Below are 14,402 nucleotides of genomic sequence, written 5' to 3' on the forward strand. Positions count from 1 at the left end.
CAAAGGTCTCTGGTGCTCATCTTTTCCTCTCAGCCTCACCACCAATGCCTTGGTCCAGACCTTTATTCTTGTCTGCTTGGGCTACTGCCAGAGGCCCTTCACTGGTCCCTAGCTTCCAGTCCAGCTCCATTGTTTCCCCTCAAACACAGTAACTTTAATTTTTCAGAGCAGTTACAAGGTTCACATCAAAACTGAGAGGCAGGTATAGAGATTTCCCATATCCACATGCATCGCCTCCCACATTATCAATATCTCCCATTAGAGCGGCACACTTGTCGTGACTGACGAACCTACATTGATACATCATTATCACCAAGTCCATAGTTTCCATTAAATTCATTCTTAGTGTCATAAATTCTGAGTTTGGGTGAATTTATGATTATATCTACCACAGTAGTATCATACAGAGTAGTTTCATTGCCCTAAAAATTCTGTGTGTACTGCCTTTTTATTTTGATCTTCTGTCACCCATGGCTGAGATGAGTTTCCTAGAGCACAGCAGCATCAGTGACTGGCATTGTCTCTCCAATACATACAAAAAAAGAGTGTGCTCTTTTGTACAGATGCAAGACTCTATGATCTTGTCCAGGTTTCCCTTCCCTGTCTACCTTTCGTTTATCATCTCTGCCTTCCATGCCCAACCACTGAAACAACTCTCTCTCTTCACTCTGCATGTCTTCTTCCACACTCTTGCTCTCACTGTTCCCATTGTTTGGAATGTACTTTTCCTTTATTTCTACCTTTTCCCCAAATTCCACCCATTTTTCAAAGTCCAATTATTTAAATGCTTCTTACCCCAGGAACTCCTAGTCCAAACTCTCATTGCTTGTGATCTGAACTACATGACAACTTTCCAAGGGCCTTCTTACCTCCAGTCTCTCACCCTTTCAACCCACCTCTTACACCATTGCTGGACTATCTTGATCTAACACTATTTGAATACATCAGAGTTGCCTTCCCTATATTTTCTTTATGTGTGGTATGCTGCTAAATGTTTAACAACCAGCTCAGGGTAAAGGGACCCAGATTTGCAATATCTGCCAACTTCCATGGTGTAAATACTTCTGTGGTGCCAACTTTAAGTTAATAATAAGACTTTATTGAATTCGGAGTTAGTAGGAGATGTGCACAGTTGGTTCTCATATGCCTATATAACAGTTTCCCTGGTGGCCCAGTGGTAAAGAATCCACCTACCAGTGCGGGAGACATGGATTCAATCCCTGGATCAGGAAGATCCCTTGGAGAAGGAAACAGTAACCCACTCCAGTATTCTTGCTGGGAAAATTCCATGGATGGAGGAACCTGGTGGGCTATAGTCCATGGCATTGCAAAAGAATTGGCCACGACTTGGCAACTAGACACGTGCCTATATAATCAACCTTCACCACACCATTGGTTCCCATTTACAACTCTTCATTGACATTCTTTAAAATACTCTTTGTACTATACTTGCAGCTCTTTGTAAATTTAAAATTATTTCAAAATAGAACTTTTAAAAAGTCTACCAAAAATATCTACCAGAACAGATTTAGACTGATTTGACAAACTTCTCAGCAAAATGTGCGTACTCTCTAAACTGTTACCCTCTGAGAAAGAAATGAAGAAATAATGAATGCAATTAATTGCCAAGACATCCTCCAAAGCTAATGAAAGTTTATAGAGGGAATTCCTTTGCAGTCCAGTGGTTAGGACTCTGCCCCTTCACTGCCGAGGACCCTGGGTTCAATCCCTGGTGTGGAACTAAAATTCCACACACCATGCAGTGAGGAAAAAAAAAAAAAAAGTCTATATAAGGGTAACTGGAGAGTTTTTCAAGAATATTTGAATTCTAAACTCGGTGAGTGGGTGAAATCATAAGAAGGTGGGAAAGGAATGTGAACGTCATTAAGACAAGATAGAAACTGACCAATTGTATTTTGAATCAGTTCTCAAAATCAGTTCTTGTCTTCTGTGTGGACTGAAGACAAATACTCAATGTGCAAGTCAGGAAAAAAAAAAAGCCAGAAAGATTGTCTAATAATTTTCAGGAGAGTTTCAATCCAGGATTATTACTATTCCAGGATTCTTTCCAAACGTGAGACCGGTAGGCCTCTTTTACACTGAAGACAAAAAGCACTATGGTCTTAGAGCTGTCATGAAGTAAGTGCAGTTAATTCCTTTACTTTGATTTCAAGATTCCTTGACTAGGTTTTTTCTTTCCACTTATATTTTCTTATAGAGCGGATGAACATATGGATCAGCCAGCACAGATGTTCTGTTGTCCTTGACCAATTCAATTCATCTATAAAGAAGTTGATATGCTGTTTCTGTGTCAATTTTTTGTGAGTCCACTTAGTTTCAGTCAGGTGTACCTTCACTCAACATTAAATTTACAATGTACCAAATATTGGCCAGGCACAGTTCTAGGAGCTGGGGGCACAATGGTAAACAAAATCAGCCAGACTCCTGTCCTTATATATGTTATATTCTAATGGAGAATACCAGACATTAATAAAGTAATCACACAAATAAATGGATTTGTGGTAACCAACAGTCTGTGATAAATGCTGTAATGTTTGCTATGAGAACATGTAACACAGGAAATTGGCTTAGTCTGGTAGGTCAGGGAAGTGCTCCCTAAAGAAGTGACTTGATTGGCAAAATAAAATGTCAGGGCTTACAAAGCAGAGGACTGTACCTGGGGCTGTGGTAATTCCATAGATGCAATGCCAGCATGGTCTCCCAGATAGTGATTGTCTCATCACTCTACAATACTGTGCAATATTTTGCCCTTCCCTTTCTCTGAGTGTGTATGTCTTAGCCTTCTGTCAAAATTATTTGTGCCCCTTCTATTTTGAATGGGAATTATTGGGAGCTGTCATCACTCAGCCCCTTTTAAAATCATGGAGCTTGTGACTTAGGTCACCTAGGACTCTTCACCAATGTCTCAGAGAAGTGAACCGATTAAAAACGAAGATGACATTACTTTTTTTTTTTTTGGCCACCCTGTGCAGCTTGTGGGAATCTTAGTTTCCTGACCAGGGATCAAACGTGAATAGCCAGGGAATTCCCAACAATACATTTTAATTTTTTAAAAAAATTTTGTATATTTATTTAAAGTATTTATTTTTGGTGGTGGTGGGTCTTTGTTGCTCCTTGGGCTTTCTCTAGTTGCAGTGAGAGGGGACTATTTTTTGCTGTGGTGTGTGGCCTTATTGCGGTGTCTTCCCTTATGGTGGAGCACAGGCTCTAGAGCCGGGAGGCTTCAGTAGTTGCAGCACACTGGCTCAGTAGTTGTGGTGCCCCAGCTTAGTTGCCCCACGGCATGTGGGATCTTCCTGGACCAGGTATCAAACCCATGTCTCCTATATTGGCAGGCGGATTCTTTACCATTGAGCCACCAGGGAAGCCCCTGAACAATACATTTTTAAAGTAACAGCTTTATCAAGATGTAATTCACATACCATACAATTTAATTTTTAAAGTGTACAATTCAATTTTTTTCAATATCTGAAGAGGGCAAGCATCACTCCAATTTTAGAACGTTTTCATCACCCTCTGCTCCTTTCCTTATAGTCATTAGTAATCTCTCTCCATGTCTTCATTTCCCCCTAGACACCAGGCAACCACAGTCTATCAAATTTTGTCTCTATGGATTTGCCTATTCTGGACATTTCATGTCAACGGAATAATACATTACTATATGTGGTCTCGTGACTTTTATTCAGCACATGCTTCATAGTTATGCCACGTTGTAGTGTGTACCCAGTACATATTCCTTTTTTTTCCCTCTCTTTTTAAAAAAATTATTTTATTTTTGATTACTCTGGGTCTTCATTGTTGCACACAGGCTTTTTCTAGTTGTGGTAAGCAGGGGCTAATCTTCATTGTGGCCTGTGAGCTTCTCTTTGCAGTGGCTTCTTCTTGTGGAGCACAGGTTCTAGGCAAGTGCTTCAGTAGTTGCAGCAGGCAGGCTCAGTAGTTGAGGTGCATGGGCTTTATTTGCTCCTCAGTATGTGGAATCTTCCTGGACCAGGAAAGAACCTGTATCCCATGCATTCACAGGTGGATTCTTATCCATTGTATCACCATGGACGTCCTTCATGCTTTTTTATTGTTGAATAATATTTCATTGTATGGATATACCATATTTTATTGATTCCTTCATCAGTTGATGCACTTTGAGTAGTTTGTACTTTTTGGCTATTGTGAACATCTGTGTGCAAGAGTTTTAAAACTGAGATGAATTCACATTTTTAAATAAACAGCTCAGTGGTGTTCACCACATTCAAATTCACGGGTTGTACAACCACCACCTCTATCTAATTCCAAAGCACTTCATCATTCTAAAACCCCATGACCATTAAGCAGTTACTGACCACCAGTCTGCTTTTTGTTTCTTTGAATTTACCTATTCTGCATATCTCACATCAGTGCAATCATATGTGACTCTTTTGTTTGGCTTCTTTTACTTGTAACATCTTCAAAGTTCATCTGGTTATAGCATGCATTTATACTTCATTCTTTTGTGTGATTAATATTCTATTACATGTATACACCACAGTTAGTTTATTCATTCATCTGTTGATTGGTATTTGCATTGTTTCCAACTTTTTACTACTACTAAATAGCGCTAAGTACTTTCCTGCAATGATTTGAGTACCTGTTCTTAATTTGGGGGTAATATACCTAGGAGTGGAATTCTTGGGTCATATGGACATCTTTGAGAAGAGCAGGTATTGGACTTTTAAACAATGCACCCAGGAAATTTTTTTTTTCCCAAAAGAAATGGCAGAAATTTCAGAAAATTGAGTGGGAGGATTTGGGGATGATAGTACAATGTGCTACGTTAATGTACTAATTCAAGCTAGTGTTCGTCATGCACATCTACCGTGTCACATCTTAAACAAGAACCAGATTCAGAATTTTGGATTCCAAGCCCAGCTGTTTAGTTGCTTGTCTTGTTCCACAATATTGTCCACCAGTCTACGGAAGCAAACAAGGTAGCCACGAAGGTAGTGCTGAAAACCTAGAAACTAGAGGTTCAGTTCAGTTGCTCAGTCGTGTCCGACTCTTTGTGACCCCATGAATCGCAGCACGCCAGGCCTCCCTGTCCATCACCAACTCCCGGAGTTCACCCAAATTCATGTGCATCGATTCGGTGATGCCATCCAGCCATGTCATCCTCTGTCGTCCCCTTCTCCTCCTGCCCCCAATCCCTCCCCGCATCAGGGTCTTTTCCAGTGAGTCAACTCTTCGCTTGAAGTGGCCAAAATACTGGAGTTTCAGTCTCAGCATCAGTCCTTCCAATGAGCATCCAGGGCTGGTCTCCTTTAGGATGGACTGGTTGGATCTCCTTGCAGTCCAAGGGACTCTCAAGCGTCTTCTCCAGCACCATAGTTCAAAAGCATCAATTCTGCAGCGCTCAGCTCTCTTCACAGCCCAACTCTCATACAAATTTTCAGGAAAAGCAGCAGCTTTCTTCCCTAGAACGAGGGCCAGGGAAATTCATTGCGAGTTTCTGGTTTCACGGTCACCTCTTATGAAAGGGAACATCAGTGGAATTCGATATACCACACTTCGTAGAGAATTCTTTTCTAAGGGTGTGTGTGTGCGTGTGTGAGGGTCGCTCAGTCGTGACCGACTCTTTGCGACCCCATGGACTATATAGCCTGCCAGGCTCCTCTGTCCATGGAATTCTTCAGGCAACAATACTGGAGTGGGTTACCATTTCCTTCTACATTTTCTCAGGGTGCTCGTAGACAATTTTGTGGAGACCGCAGAGGACAGGACAGCTAAGGGAAAAGAGAAATGCCATGTAAATCTTATACCAGGATTCAGTAGAATTGCCTCTATGGAAGCCATAGGGATCAATACGGACTAAGAATTTGAACAAGATGGTGGCTGGGACGGGGCCGCTCTATATTTCCGGGTGAAACTCTATGGCAGAGTAGAGGCGCACAGTTTTAGAGAAGTGAAGCTGAGATGGGTGGTAACTCGACCACACTAGCGCGCGGGGAAGAGTGAAGCGGAAAGAGCTCTCTCGCGCATGTCTGGAACGGGGGAGCAGGGGGAGATGGATGGGTTTTGCGACAAGGGGCCCACCCCACAGTACAAGTTTTCTGAAACGTGTGAGTCTTTCAAGTCCAGCTAAAGTCGAGGTGGGGCGTTTCCTAAGACGCATGCGTTCTAGACAAGACCAGCAATACAGTGGCGTGGTCTTTTCAGCGCCTGGCGTACAGACTACGTCTGAGGTGGAAGGGGCGGGCAAGATTCCCAACACTCATGCGCCTTGAGGCCGAGGCGTTTCCTTCAGAGGGTGTGGAGTGTAGGACTCTTTATCGCGCAGGCGCAAGGTTTGTCCGGTAGGGCTGGTGGTCTAACACGGGGAGGGCAGAGGAGGTTGAAGGGATTAAAAAACCGGATGCGCCTGCGCGTTGCCTACTGGTGGGACGAACTTAGGATATGTGAGGGGCGGGGTCACGTATGCGCGTCATTGGATGGGTAGGTGGGAGGGAGGGTGGAGAGCAGGGAGTATCTGTGCGCTTGCGCAGTGCGGGGGTGGAGGGCGGAGGAGATAGATAGCACGCTTGCGCGGCTGTCACAGGGCTGCTTGGTTGGTCAGTGGGGAGTCGGCGCCTGCGTACTAAGACCCGTGTGCAGCAGCGGCGGCGGCGGTAGAGGCGGCGGCGGCGGCGGCAGTGGGCTCGGAGGCAGCGGTTGGGCTCGCGGCGAGCGGACGTGGTCGAGTCAGTGCGTTCGCGCGAGGTGAGAGCGGCAGGGCGCGCGTGCGCGGAACCTTGACTTGGGCCTGGGAGTGGAGATGGAACTGCGCGAGGGTCGGGGAGGGGGCAGAGGGGAGCGGCGGCTACCGCCGCACGGGGTTCCGTCTGCGAGCCGCGCGAAGTGCGGAGAGACTTGGGCGCGCGACCCGGTTGGCGCGCGAGGTGACGGTTGGGGCTGGCCGGGTGACGTTGGTGCGACGCAGGGCGGGGGACGGCGAGCCGCGAGGCCGCCACGCGGGAGAGGCCGCCGGGCGGCCACGCCAGGGCGAGAGCCGGGGGCCAGATCTGCCCGCCGGGCAAGGGTACCTGCGCCGTTGTGAACCGGGAGCCGCGAGGCCACGTGAGGTGGGGGAGGGGGCTGTTCGGTGAGAGGGCATGGGGGGGGTTGGCGGCTGGCGGGAGGGGGGAGGGGAGGCGGCGTGGCTCCGGCCTGGCGCGGCCTTTGAGGAGGGGGGAGGCTGCAGTACCGGAAGTGCCCCCCACGGGAGGCTGCCCTCGGGGTCGGAGGCCGCATGGCCGAACGTGGACGGGGGCCGCATGGCAGCGTGGGGACCCCTCCCCCAGGTCCCGGCCACCGGAAGCCCCGGGCGGCCACATGGTGGGCGGGAGCCGGCAACCCCCATCGCTGAGAGAGCTGGTCTTCGCGGGCGCGTAAGGGAGCTTGGAATTTTGAGGAGTGGGAGAGGCCGGAGGCCCGGACCCGGATCACCTCGGAGAGCCCGCTGTGGGCATATGTTACGGCTCCCCCCACCTCGTGGACCTTTGGAGCTTTCCCCCCAGCCCTCTTGTGAAGTGAGGCGGCCAGCCAGGTGTAAGTGGCGCTCGTCCGTGCTGGGAGGCCAGAGAAATGGGGAAACTGAGGGCGACTGGACGCGAGCCCAACTCTTCTTGGACGTGCCGACGGCGCCTTAAAGTCCCGGGCAGATGAGTTACCCGCTGTGATAGGTGTTCTTCACCTTGTCACTGTCTTTGTCGTGGTGTCTGACCTGAGAATGCCTGGTTTTAGGGTCTTTAACTCTGCTAGCCTAGTATAATTTATACTACTCACTACTACCAACCTTTTGCTTTCATTTTATTGTCATTCACCACTCCCCACTCCCCCACTTTCTACTGACTGTACAGGCCGGGCCTGAAAAGCCGACAGGACTGATGCATCCTGGGAAAAGTGGGAGGGCCCTTGAGGAGAGGCTGGGTTCCTGGGTTCCCTTTGGGAAACCAGAGGTGTTTGGCAGGGAGATCAGTTAGAAAACAACTTTGCTTTCTCCCTCTCGGGTGCATCTGCAAATGCATGTTGGAGAGGCGGGAATCCCCCAAAGCGGCCTTGTGGTTTCCTGTACGAATGACGGGCTCGTGTGTGGATAGAATGGGGGGGTGTAACAGAAGGGTGGGGCTCCCAGTTCTCCGGTCTCCACCCCCTCCCCCCCACATTAGCCCCGCCTTTTTGCTGGCTCATAGCTGCTCACCTAATTATAGCCCTGGTTATGTGTGGGGAACAGGGGTGGTTGGTTTCAGTGGCAAGTAACACCTGAGTCCTCCCTCGACCAAGATTTAGGCCTTTGCTCATATCAGAGATTTGGGATCCTAAATTCCTGGACCTTTTTGTATTTCAAGCCTCCCTTTTAGCTTCCATTTGGGGTGGGGATCCAGCTTATCTCCACTGCCACACACACCAGTTCTTCGGTATTTTTTTTATCTAATCAGCATTTAGTCTAGAAGCTATTTTACGTGGGTAAAGGGATAAAGTGCTGGGGGGAAAATGAAGCAATGTTTCTAGAGTGGAGTGGGATGAATTGGAGACCCTGTTAATTCTTTCCTCACTGACCCTAGTTCTCTTCTTGACTCTAGTTGGAATCGTAGCCTCTTAAAATGGCAGATGATTTGGACTTCGAGACAGGAGATGCAGGGGCCTCAGCCACCTTCCCGATGCAGTGCTCAGCATTACGTAAGAATGGCTTCGTGGTGCTCAAAGGCCGGCCATGTAAGATTGTGGAGATGTCAACTTCCAAGACCGGCAAGCACGGCCATGCCAAGGTTAGAATTTCATTTCTGTACCTTGCCTTCCCCACCTGCTGTCGTCAGTGCTAGCCCCCTACCTTACCTGCCGTCGTCAGTGCTAGCCCCCTACCTTACTTAGATCTTGTATTACTTATTACCATCTGGCTCCTGGTGGTCAGTACTCAGCCCTGCACACCTTTTCCAACTATTGCACCAGGCTTCAGCTTCCTCCTCGGTTACCCTCCTGTGCCCCAGCATCCTTGGAGCCCCTTTCTTTCTCCATCTTATGTGTGTCTCCAATTTTTCTTTGTGGTCTTCTATGCTGACTGTTCAGTTGCTCTTTTTCCTGGCCTTTGCTTTTTGTATTTGTCTCTGAATTTTTGTAGGTGCTGTTTCCATCACTTTGCCCATGTTTTCTCCAATCCTAACATCAAATGCCCCCTTCCCCTGGCAAGGCACCAGTGCACATCGCTGCACCTCTGTACATCACTGCTCCACTCTCCAGTTCCAGCTTTCCCACCAGATCTCTGATGAAAGGGCAGAGTGCCTATACCTGCTCCCTCTTCTTGGAGCCTGCTTACTTACTTGGTCAACATTTTCCTTACAGCTTTCCTTGTAACTTCAGACTCCCCACCCCCCCCCCCAAAACTTCAACCCGATTCATGTTTGAATTTCCTCTGCTTTTGTTCCTTAATCACTTTTTCTGTCTTCTGTTGACTTGGCATTCATCATGGTTACCCCCAGATGTCTAGATCATTCTCTGTTCTTTCTGGTTTCCTTATTTTCTGTGTGTAGTTCTCCGCTCTCCTAACTCCTTTTATTTTCAGCTCTTATTCCTTCCTGTCTTCTGAACTCTTTCTTCCTACCTTCCAAGTTCTTGGCCTTTTATGCTGATGTCAATAAAAGTTCTTGTAAACTTTTACCTGGGTTCCTCCTACTCCCCTAGAATCTTGGTCTCTTGTTAATGTATTGATAGCTTGAGGAAACTGACTGCTCCAAGGCTGGCCTACAACCTTACCTATGTGGTCAGCTGCAATTTCATTGGTGGTCTTTTGGCCTCAGGCTCTAAAAGCCTTTTAGTGAGCCTTTTAGTGCTTTCGAGTTGATTGGTTCAATTCCAACTCTTCTTTGTCCTGACAACCTAGTGTGACTTTCCCCCCACCAGCCAGGGATCTCCTCCATCCTAGAGTATAATTGGATTTCTCTTTGATGTGATGTATACATACAGGTCCATCTGGTTGGTATTGACATCTTCACTGGGAAGAAATACGAAGATATCTGCCCGTCAACTCATAATATGGATGTCCCCAACATCAAAAGGAACGATTTTCAGGTATGTAGGTGACGTGATTGTAGGTGGGTTAGTAGTCGGGGTGGGGGGGCGAGTAGAAGTTGAGACTGACCGAAAACCTTGTGCTGAGAGAAGGGAGATGGGCAAGAGAGGGTATTTGGTGTTAGCTGTTTGCCGCCCTAGTTTGCCCATCACACCCTTCATCCTCAGGCTACTCAGGCCCATCTTCAGCTTTCTTCTCTGTTTGCCCCTAGCTGATTGGCATCCAGGATGGGTACCTATCACTGCTCCAAGACAGCGGGGAGGTGCGAGAGGACCTCCGTCTGCCTGAGGGAGACCTTGGCAAGGAGATTGAGCAGAAATACGACTGTGGAGAAGAGATCCTGGTATGGTGCCCCCAACTTTGTACCCAGCTTTGTTCTTTGTGCTTCTTCCTCTGCTTTGCACTCAGACACGACTCCCTTTCCCTGTGCTCTCCCAGATCACGGTGCTGTCCGCCATGACAGAGGAGGCGGCTGTTGCAATCAAGGCCATGGCAAAATAACTGGCTCCCAGGTGAGTGTGACTCCCCCTTTTCACACACTTTATCTCCATCAAAGAGCTAGATTAGTCTTAATAGCTTATTTTCTGCCCCCCAGCATGGTCTGCTCCCTCACCCTTTTTTCCTGTGAAGGTTTACCCTGTCTTACCTGGTTTCTCTTTCCTACTCAGGGTGGCTGTGGTGGCAGCAGTGATCCTCCAGCCTGCAGAGGCCCCCTCCCCCAGCCTGGCCCAGCTCTGGCCTGGCCCTTGGCTGGACTCCTCCTACACGATTTATTTGACGTTTTATTTTGGTTTCCCCTACCCCTTCAATCTGTCGGGGAGCCCCTGCCCTTCACCCTGCTCCCTTGGCCAGGAGTGAGTGCACCATGGCCTTGGTGAAGCTGCCCTTCTCTTCTCCCCTCGCACTACAACCCTGGTGGGGGAGACGGGGTGGGTGCTGCTTGTGGTTTAGTTTTTTTTTTTTTTTTTTTAATTCAATCTGGAATCGGAAAGCTGTGGATTCTGGCAAAAGTCCTTGTGCCCTTCCCCAACTCTTACCTAATCTGACCCCTTATTTCCTCCATAGCCCTCTATCCCAAGCACCACCCACAGACTGGGGACCAGCCCCCTCCCCTGCCTATGTCTCTCCCTAGATCCTTTAAATGGGGAGGGGAGAGGAGGAGAGGGGAGGGGACCTGCCCCCTCCTCAGGCATCTGGGAGGGCCCTGCTCCCATGGGCTTCATCCTTTCCTGCGGGCTCTCTCCCCGACACATTTGTTAAAATCAAACCTGAATAAAACTACAAGTTTAATACGAAGTCCCCAACTCAGCTGCTTTTTTGAATTAAGTGGGTATTTATTTGGAAATCTGAAGAGTACAGGTTGAATGATCTCTGCTGCTGAGTTCATTACAACCAACCCTGCTGTCACCCTGTGATTCCTGCCAGCCACCGCCCACCCTCTGAGCAGTCCAGTGGGAGGCAACACAGACAGCAGCCAGGGGCAGTGGCAGGTAGATTTTATTGGCGTGGTACTGGGACAGCAGGGATCCTCCCCAAGGACAGGGGTTGGGGCCGAGGCTGAAGATAAATGTGATGGTCACTTGTGGTAGAATCGTGGATTCTGGCTGTGCTGGATGAAGGGGAGCCGAGGACCAGGCTGGCTGGTGGTTGCAAAGCCCGACTGGCAGCGGTGATGAAAGGAGGGCTTTGTCAGTGTGCACACCCTCCTGCCTACTCCACACCAGAGAGCCACCCCACGGAGGGAAGGGGAAAACAGGGTGGGGGCCACCTACCCTACTCAATACTGTTTCCCTGCAATGCAGGGATTCTGAGGGACTTGATTACCACCCTTACCTTTCCTGCTGGTTGCATCTGCACAGGGAGCTGGGGTGAGGCCAGGAGTCCAGGGGCGGGATGCAGAGCTTGGGGATGCATGGGACGCAGGGAGGACTGCAGAGAACAGTGTCAGCATCTGAGGCAGCCTGAGGCTCCCCTTAGCATAGGCAGCCCTTGACTTTCCAAGGCTCTATACTCACTGAGTCAGAGAAGCCAGTCTGCTGGTTAGCGTGTTCCATCTGCTTTTGTAAGGACAGGGCACCACCAGGCTGGAGAAACCCTAGGTGGGGAAGGAGTGTGGAGTAGAGAATGGGGAAAAGAGGAAGGTAGGATGCATAGAACTGGGCTCCAGCATGGGGTGTTCCCATCACCTGTCTGGGTGGGCTGAAAGTGGCTGTGCACGGCATAGGGCTGTGGCTGTGGCTGAGACAGGTACTGCACTGCAGGAAACGCGGAAGGTGCTGAGGAAGGCAGGAGACCATTAGAACCTCCTTTGTAGCCTGTTCAACACTCCTCCCTTTGGGTCTTGAGGAATTTTCCTCTTCCCACCTCACCTCTGAGCTGCTGACTAGGACTGTAGGCAGGCTGCGTGGGTCCATAGTGAGGTGGGGGTTGAGCAGTCCCATAGGCGCCACCTGGGCTACCTTGGAATTGCCCGTGCTCCGGGGTCCCTGCGAAAGCAGCTGCTGAGCCCACGTAGTGCCGGGTCTAAGAAGGAAGGATGAAAACTCACTGCCTGTAAACTCCATGAAGCCCAAATTCAAAAGACTGCATCCCCATTTCCCCTATTCAGAATGTAGACACACTCAAGACTTGAGTGCTGGCTGGTGAAGATGCTAGGGTCTGGGTGGAAGTAGGAAAAATTCAGCCTAGACACCCAATCCTCCTGCTCTTACTGTAAGCACTTGGGGTCCAAACATCTGTTTGGCTCTGTCAGCTGCCATGAGGGTGCCTGGGCGATTGTGTCCTCCAGGGCTCCCTAGAGAGGGAGAGGGGTGCTTCATGATGTTGCAACCCCCAGGAGGGCCCATTCTGACCAGTAGTTTCTTAACCCTCACCTTGCATGCTGAGGAGGTGAGTTCCGGTGTGAACGGTCAGGCCTTGCTGGTATGCTGCTGATGTCAGAGTGGTCAGGTCACTGGAGTGAAAGGAAACCGGGTCAAAAGTCTGTCGTATCCCCACCCCCACACACTCCCCTTCCCATTTGCTATTAAACACTGATCTTTTGTTACCTGATCCCTGTTACACTTTGGCCTCGATTTTATTTTTAGCTCTTTAACCTCACCTCTGCTCTTTTCGTCTCCGTTTTTCTTCCTCATGTAAAACTTTCTTGAGCTGCAGGAAAAGCTGATGCTTCTCTTCCTGTAGAGCTAAAAGCTTCTCCTGCAACTTCAGGATCTGGGGAGGGGAGAGAAGATGAAAGCAGGAGAGCCAAGAGAAGAAAGAAGTGGGAAAGATGAAGGGACTGCTTACTTGTTCCTTGGTCTCCTCTAGTGACATTCTTTCTTCCATCTCCTTTTTCTTCCTTCTCTCCTGTTCTTCCTTCATCTTCTGTTCCATCATCTTGTCCACTTCTTCCTCCTCTAGAACAAGAGGCGGAATGGGCAAGCGGCAGGGTGTTAAAATATTAATTAGAACGTTAAGAACTGAAGACCAGCAAAAACTGGTTATCCCAGTGCTCTGGAACAGGCTTCATCACTGAGGGGGGCTGGAATGGGGAGGTTTATTAGGTGCTCTCCAAGGTCCTTCCCAGCTCCAGGCGTGGCCTTTTAACTCCCACCACCATCACCACGGGGCTAGCTGTCCCTCTGGCTTCGGCCGCCGTGCGCTGGTCTGCCCGTGGGTGGGGGTCACAGTGGAGCGCAGTGCGCCCAGAACCGTGCGTCCTCCCGCTTTGGGCCTGGCTCACCCTGCCGCTTGCGCTCCCGCTCCATCATGATGTGTCGGTGCAACGCCCTGGCCATGGCGTTGGACAGCTTCGGACGCTCCAGAAGCGCGGGCATGGTGCTGCTGGGGACGCTCGGGCCGTGGGCGCCCGGCTCTGTCGCTGGCTGCCAGACCTCTGGCTGGGCCTGCGGGGAGGCGGCAGCTCAGTGGGAGCGCGCCGGGTCCAGGCGGAAGCCGCCGCCCGCCGCCCCGGTCACGTGCCCGCCGCCCGGCCAGGCCCGCAGCGCGGTTCTTCCGCGTGCGCGGACCTGGGTCTCGGCCTCCGCGCTCTCGCCCCTGCCCGCTACCCGGGCGCCCGCCCCACCCTACCCGCCTTCTCGTCGCTTTCTCCGCCGCCTCCCGAGCGGCAGGGCCGCGGCGTCACATCCGGCCGCTGGGGCGAATCCTTCCGGAGTCGGGCCGCCGCGGGCTCACTGGTTGGGCGGAGCGGCGCAGACGGAAGTGCCGGCGACGGGTGCCCGTGGCGTCCAAACCCCCACTCTGTGCCCCGCGAGACTCCTCGACCCAACCTGTCCAGGGGGCGGAGTCCCCGAAGTTGGCGAGGGCG

The 14,402-nt window shown here is 50.0% G+C and overlaps 2 protein-coding genes across 4 annotated transcripts; one reads left to right on the forward strand and one right to left on the reverse strand.

Annotated features, from left to right (window-relative positions):
- The first annotated feature begins 6,550 nt into the window (after positions 1–6,550).
- Positions 6,551–11,389, forward strand: EIF5A (eukaryotic translation initiation factor 5A). 2 transcript variants are annotated; one of them, XM_055405541.2, is made up of 6 exons: positions 6,551–6,747; positions 8,610–8,795; positions 9,988–10,092; positions 10,305–10,436; positions 10,532–10,605; positions 10,762–11,389. In XM_055405541.2, the coding sequence occupies exons 2-5, from the start codon at positions 8,631–8,633 to the stop codon at positions 10,592–10,594; spliced, it is 465 nt and encodes a 154-aa protein (XP_055261516.1). In that variant the 5' UTR covers positions 6,551–6,747; positions 8,610–8,630; the 3' UTR covers positions 10,595–10,605; positions 10,762–11,389. The 2 variants fall into 2 exon arrangements, with proteins under 2 accessions (XP_055261516.1, XP_055261526.1); XM_055405551.2 differs by lacking the exon at positions 6,551–6,747 and adding an exon at positions 6,968–7,109.
- On the reverse strand, positions 11,040–14,318 carry GPS2 (G protein pathway suppressor 2). Of its 2 annotated transcripts, none has more exons than XM_055405497.2 (11): positions 14,165–14,318; positions 13,818–13,980; positions 13,382–13,491; positions 13,194–13,306; positions 12,967–13,046; positions 12,805–12,887; positions 12,463–12,616; positions 12,280–12,369; positions 12,109–12,188; positions 11,927–12,022; positions 11,040–11,753 (listed from the first exon to the last, which is right to left on the reverse strand). In XM_055405497.2, exons 2-11 carry the CDS (start codon positions 13,909–13,911, stop codon positions 11,670–11,672), a joined length of 984 nt encoding a protein of 327 aa, XP_055261472.1. In that variant the 5' UTR covers positions 13,912–13,980; positions 14,165–14,318; the 3' UTR covers positions 11,040–11,669. The 2 variants fall into 2 exon arrangements, with proteins under 2 accessions (XP_055261472.1, XP_088684985.1); XM_088828859.1 differs by having other exon boundaries at positions 14,169–14,284.
- Between the last annotated feature and the right edge of the window lie 84 nt (positions 14,319–14,402).

Source organism: Moschus berezovskii, chromosome 20 (assembly GCF_049115385.1).
Source record: "Moschus berezovskii isolate FMDL1 chromosome 20, NW_MosBer_1.0, whole genome shotgun sequence".
NCBI classification, from domain to species: domain Eukaryota; kingdom Metazoa; phylum Chordata; class Mammalia; order Artiodactyla; family Moschidae; genus Moschus; species Moschus berezovskii.

Bases quoted from the DNA above. Each gene is read 5' to 3' on its own strand.
- GPS2 (XM_055405497.2), bottom strand. From the start codon at position 13,911: ATGCCCGCGCTTCTGGAGCGTCCGAAGCTGTCCAACGCCATGGCCAGG. The intron at 12,888-12,966 runs GTGAGGGTTAAG...CTCCCTCTCTAG, and splicing joins TCACCTCCTCAGCATGCAAG to GGAGCCCTGGAGGACACAAT. The intron at 12,023-12,108 runs GTGAGTATAGAG...TGTTCTCTGCAG, and splicing joins AGACTGGCTTCTCTGACTCA to TCCTCCCTGCGTCCCATGCA.
- EIF5A (XM_055405541.2), top strand. From the start codon at position 8,631: ATGGCAGATGATTTGGACTTCGAGACAGGAGATGCAGGGGCCTCAGCC. The intron at 10,093-10,304 runs GTATGTAGGTGA...GTTTGCCCCTAG, and splicing joins TCAAAAGGAACGATTTTCAG to CTGATTGGCATCCAGGATGG. The intron at 10,437-10,531 runs GTATGGTGCCCC...GTGCTCTCCCAG, and splicing joins ACTGTGGAGAAGAGATCCTG to ATCACGGTGCTGTCCGCCAT.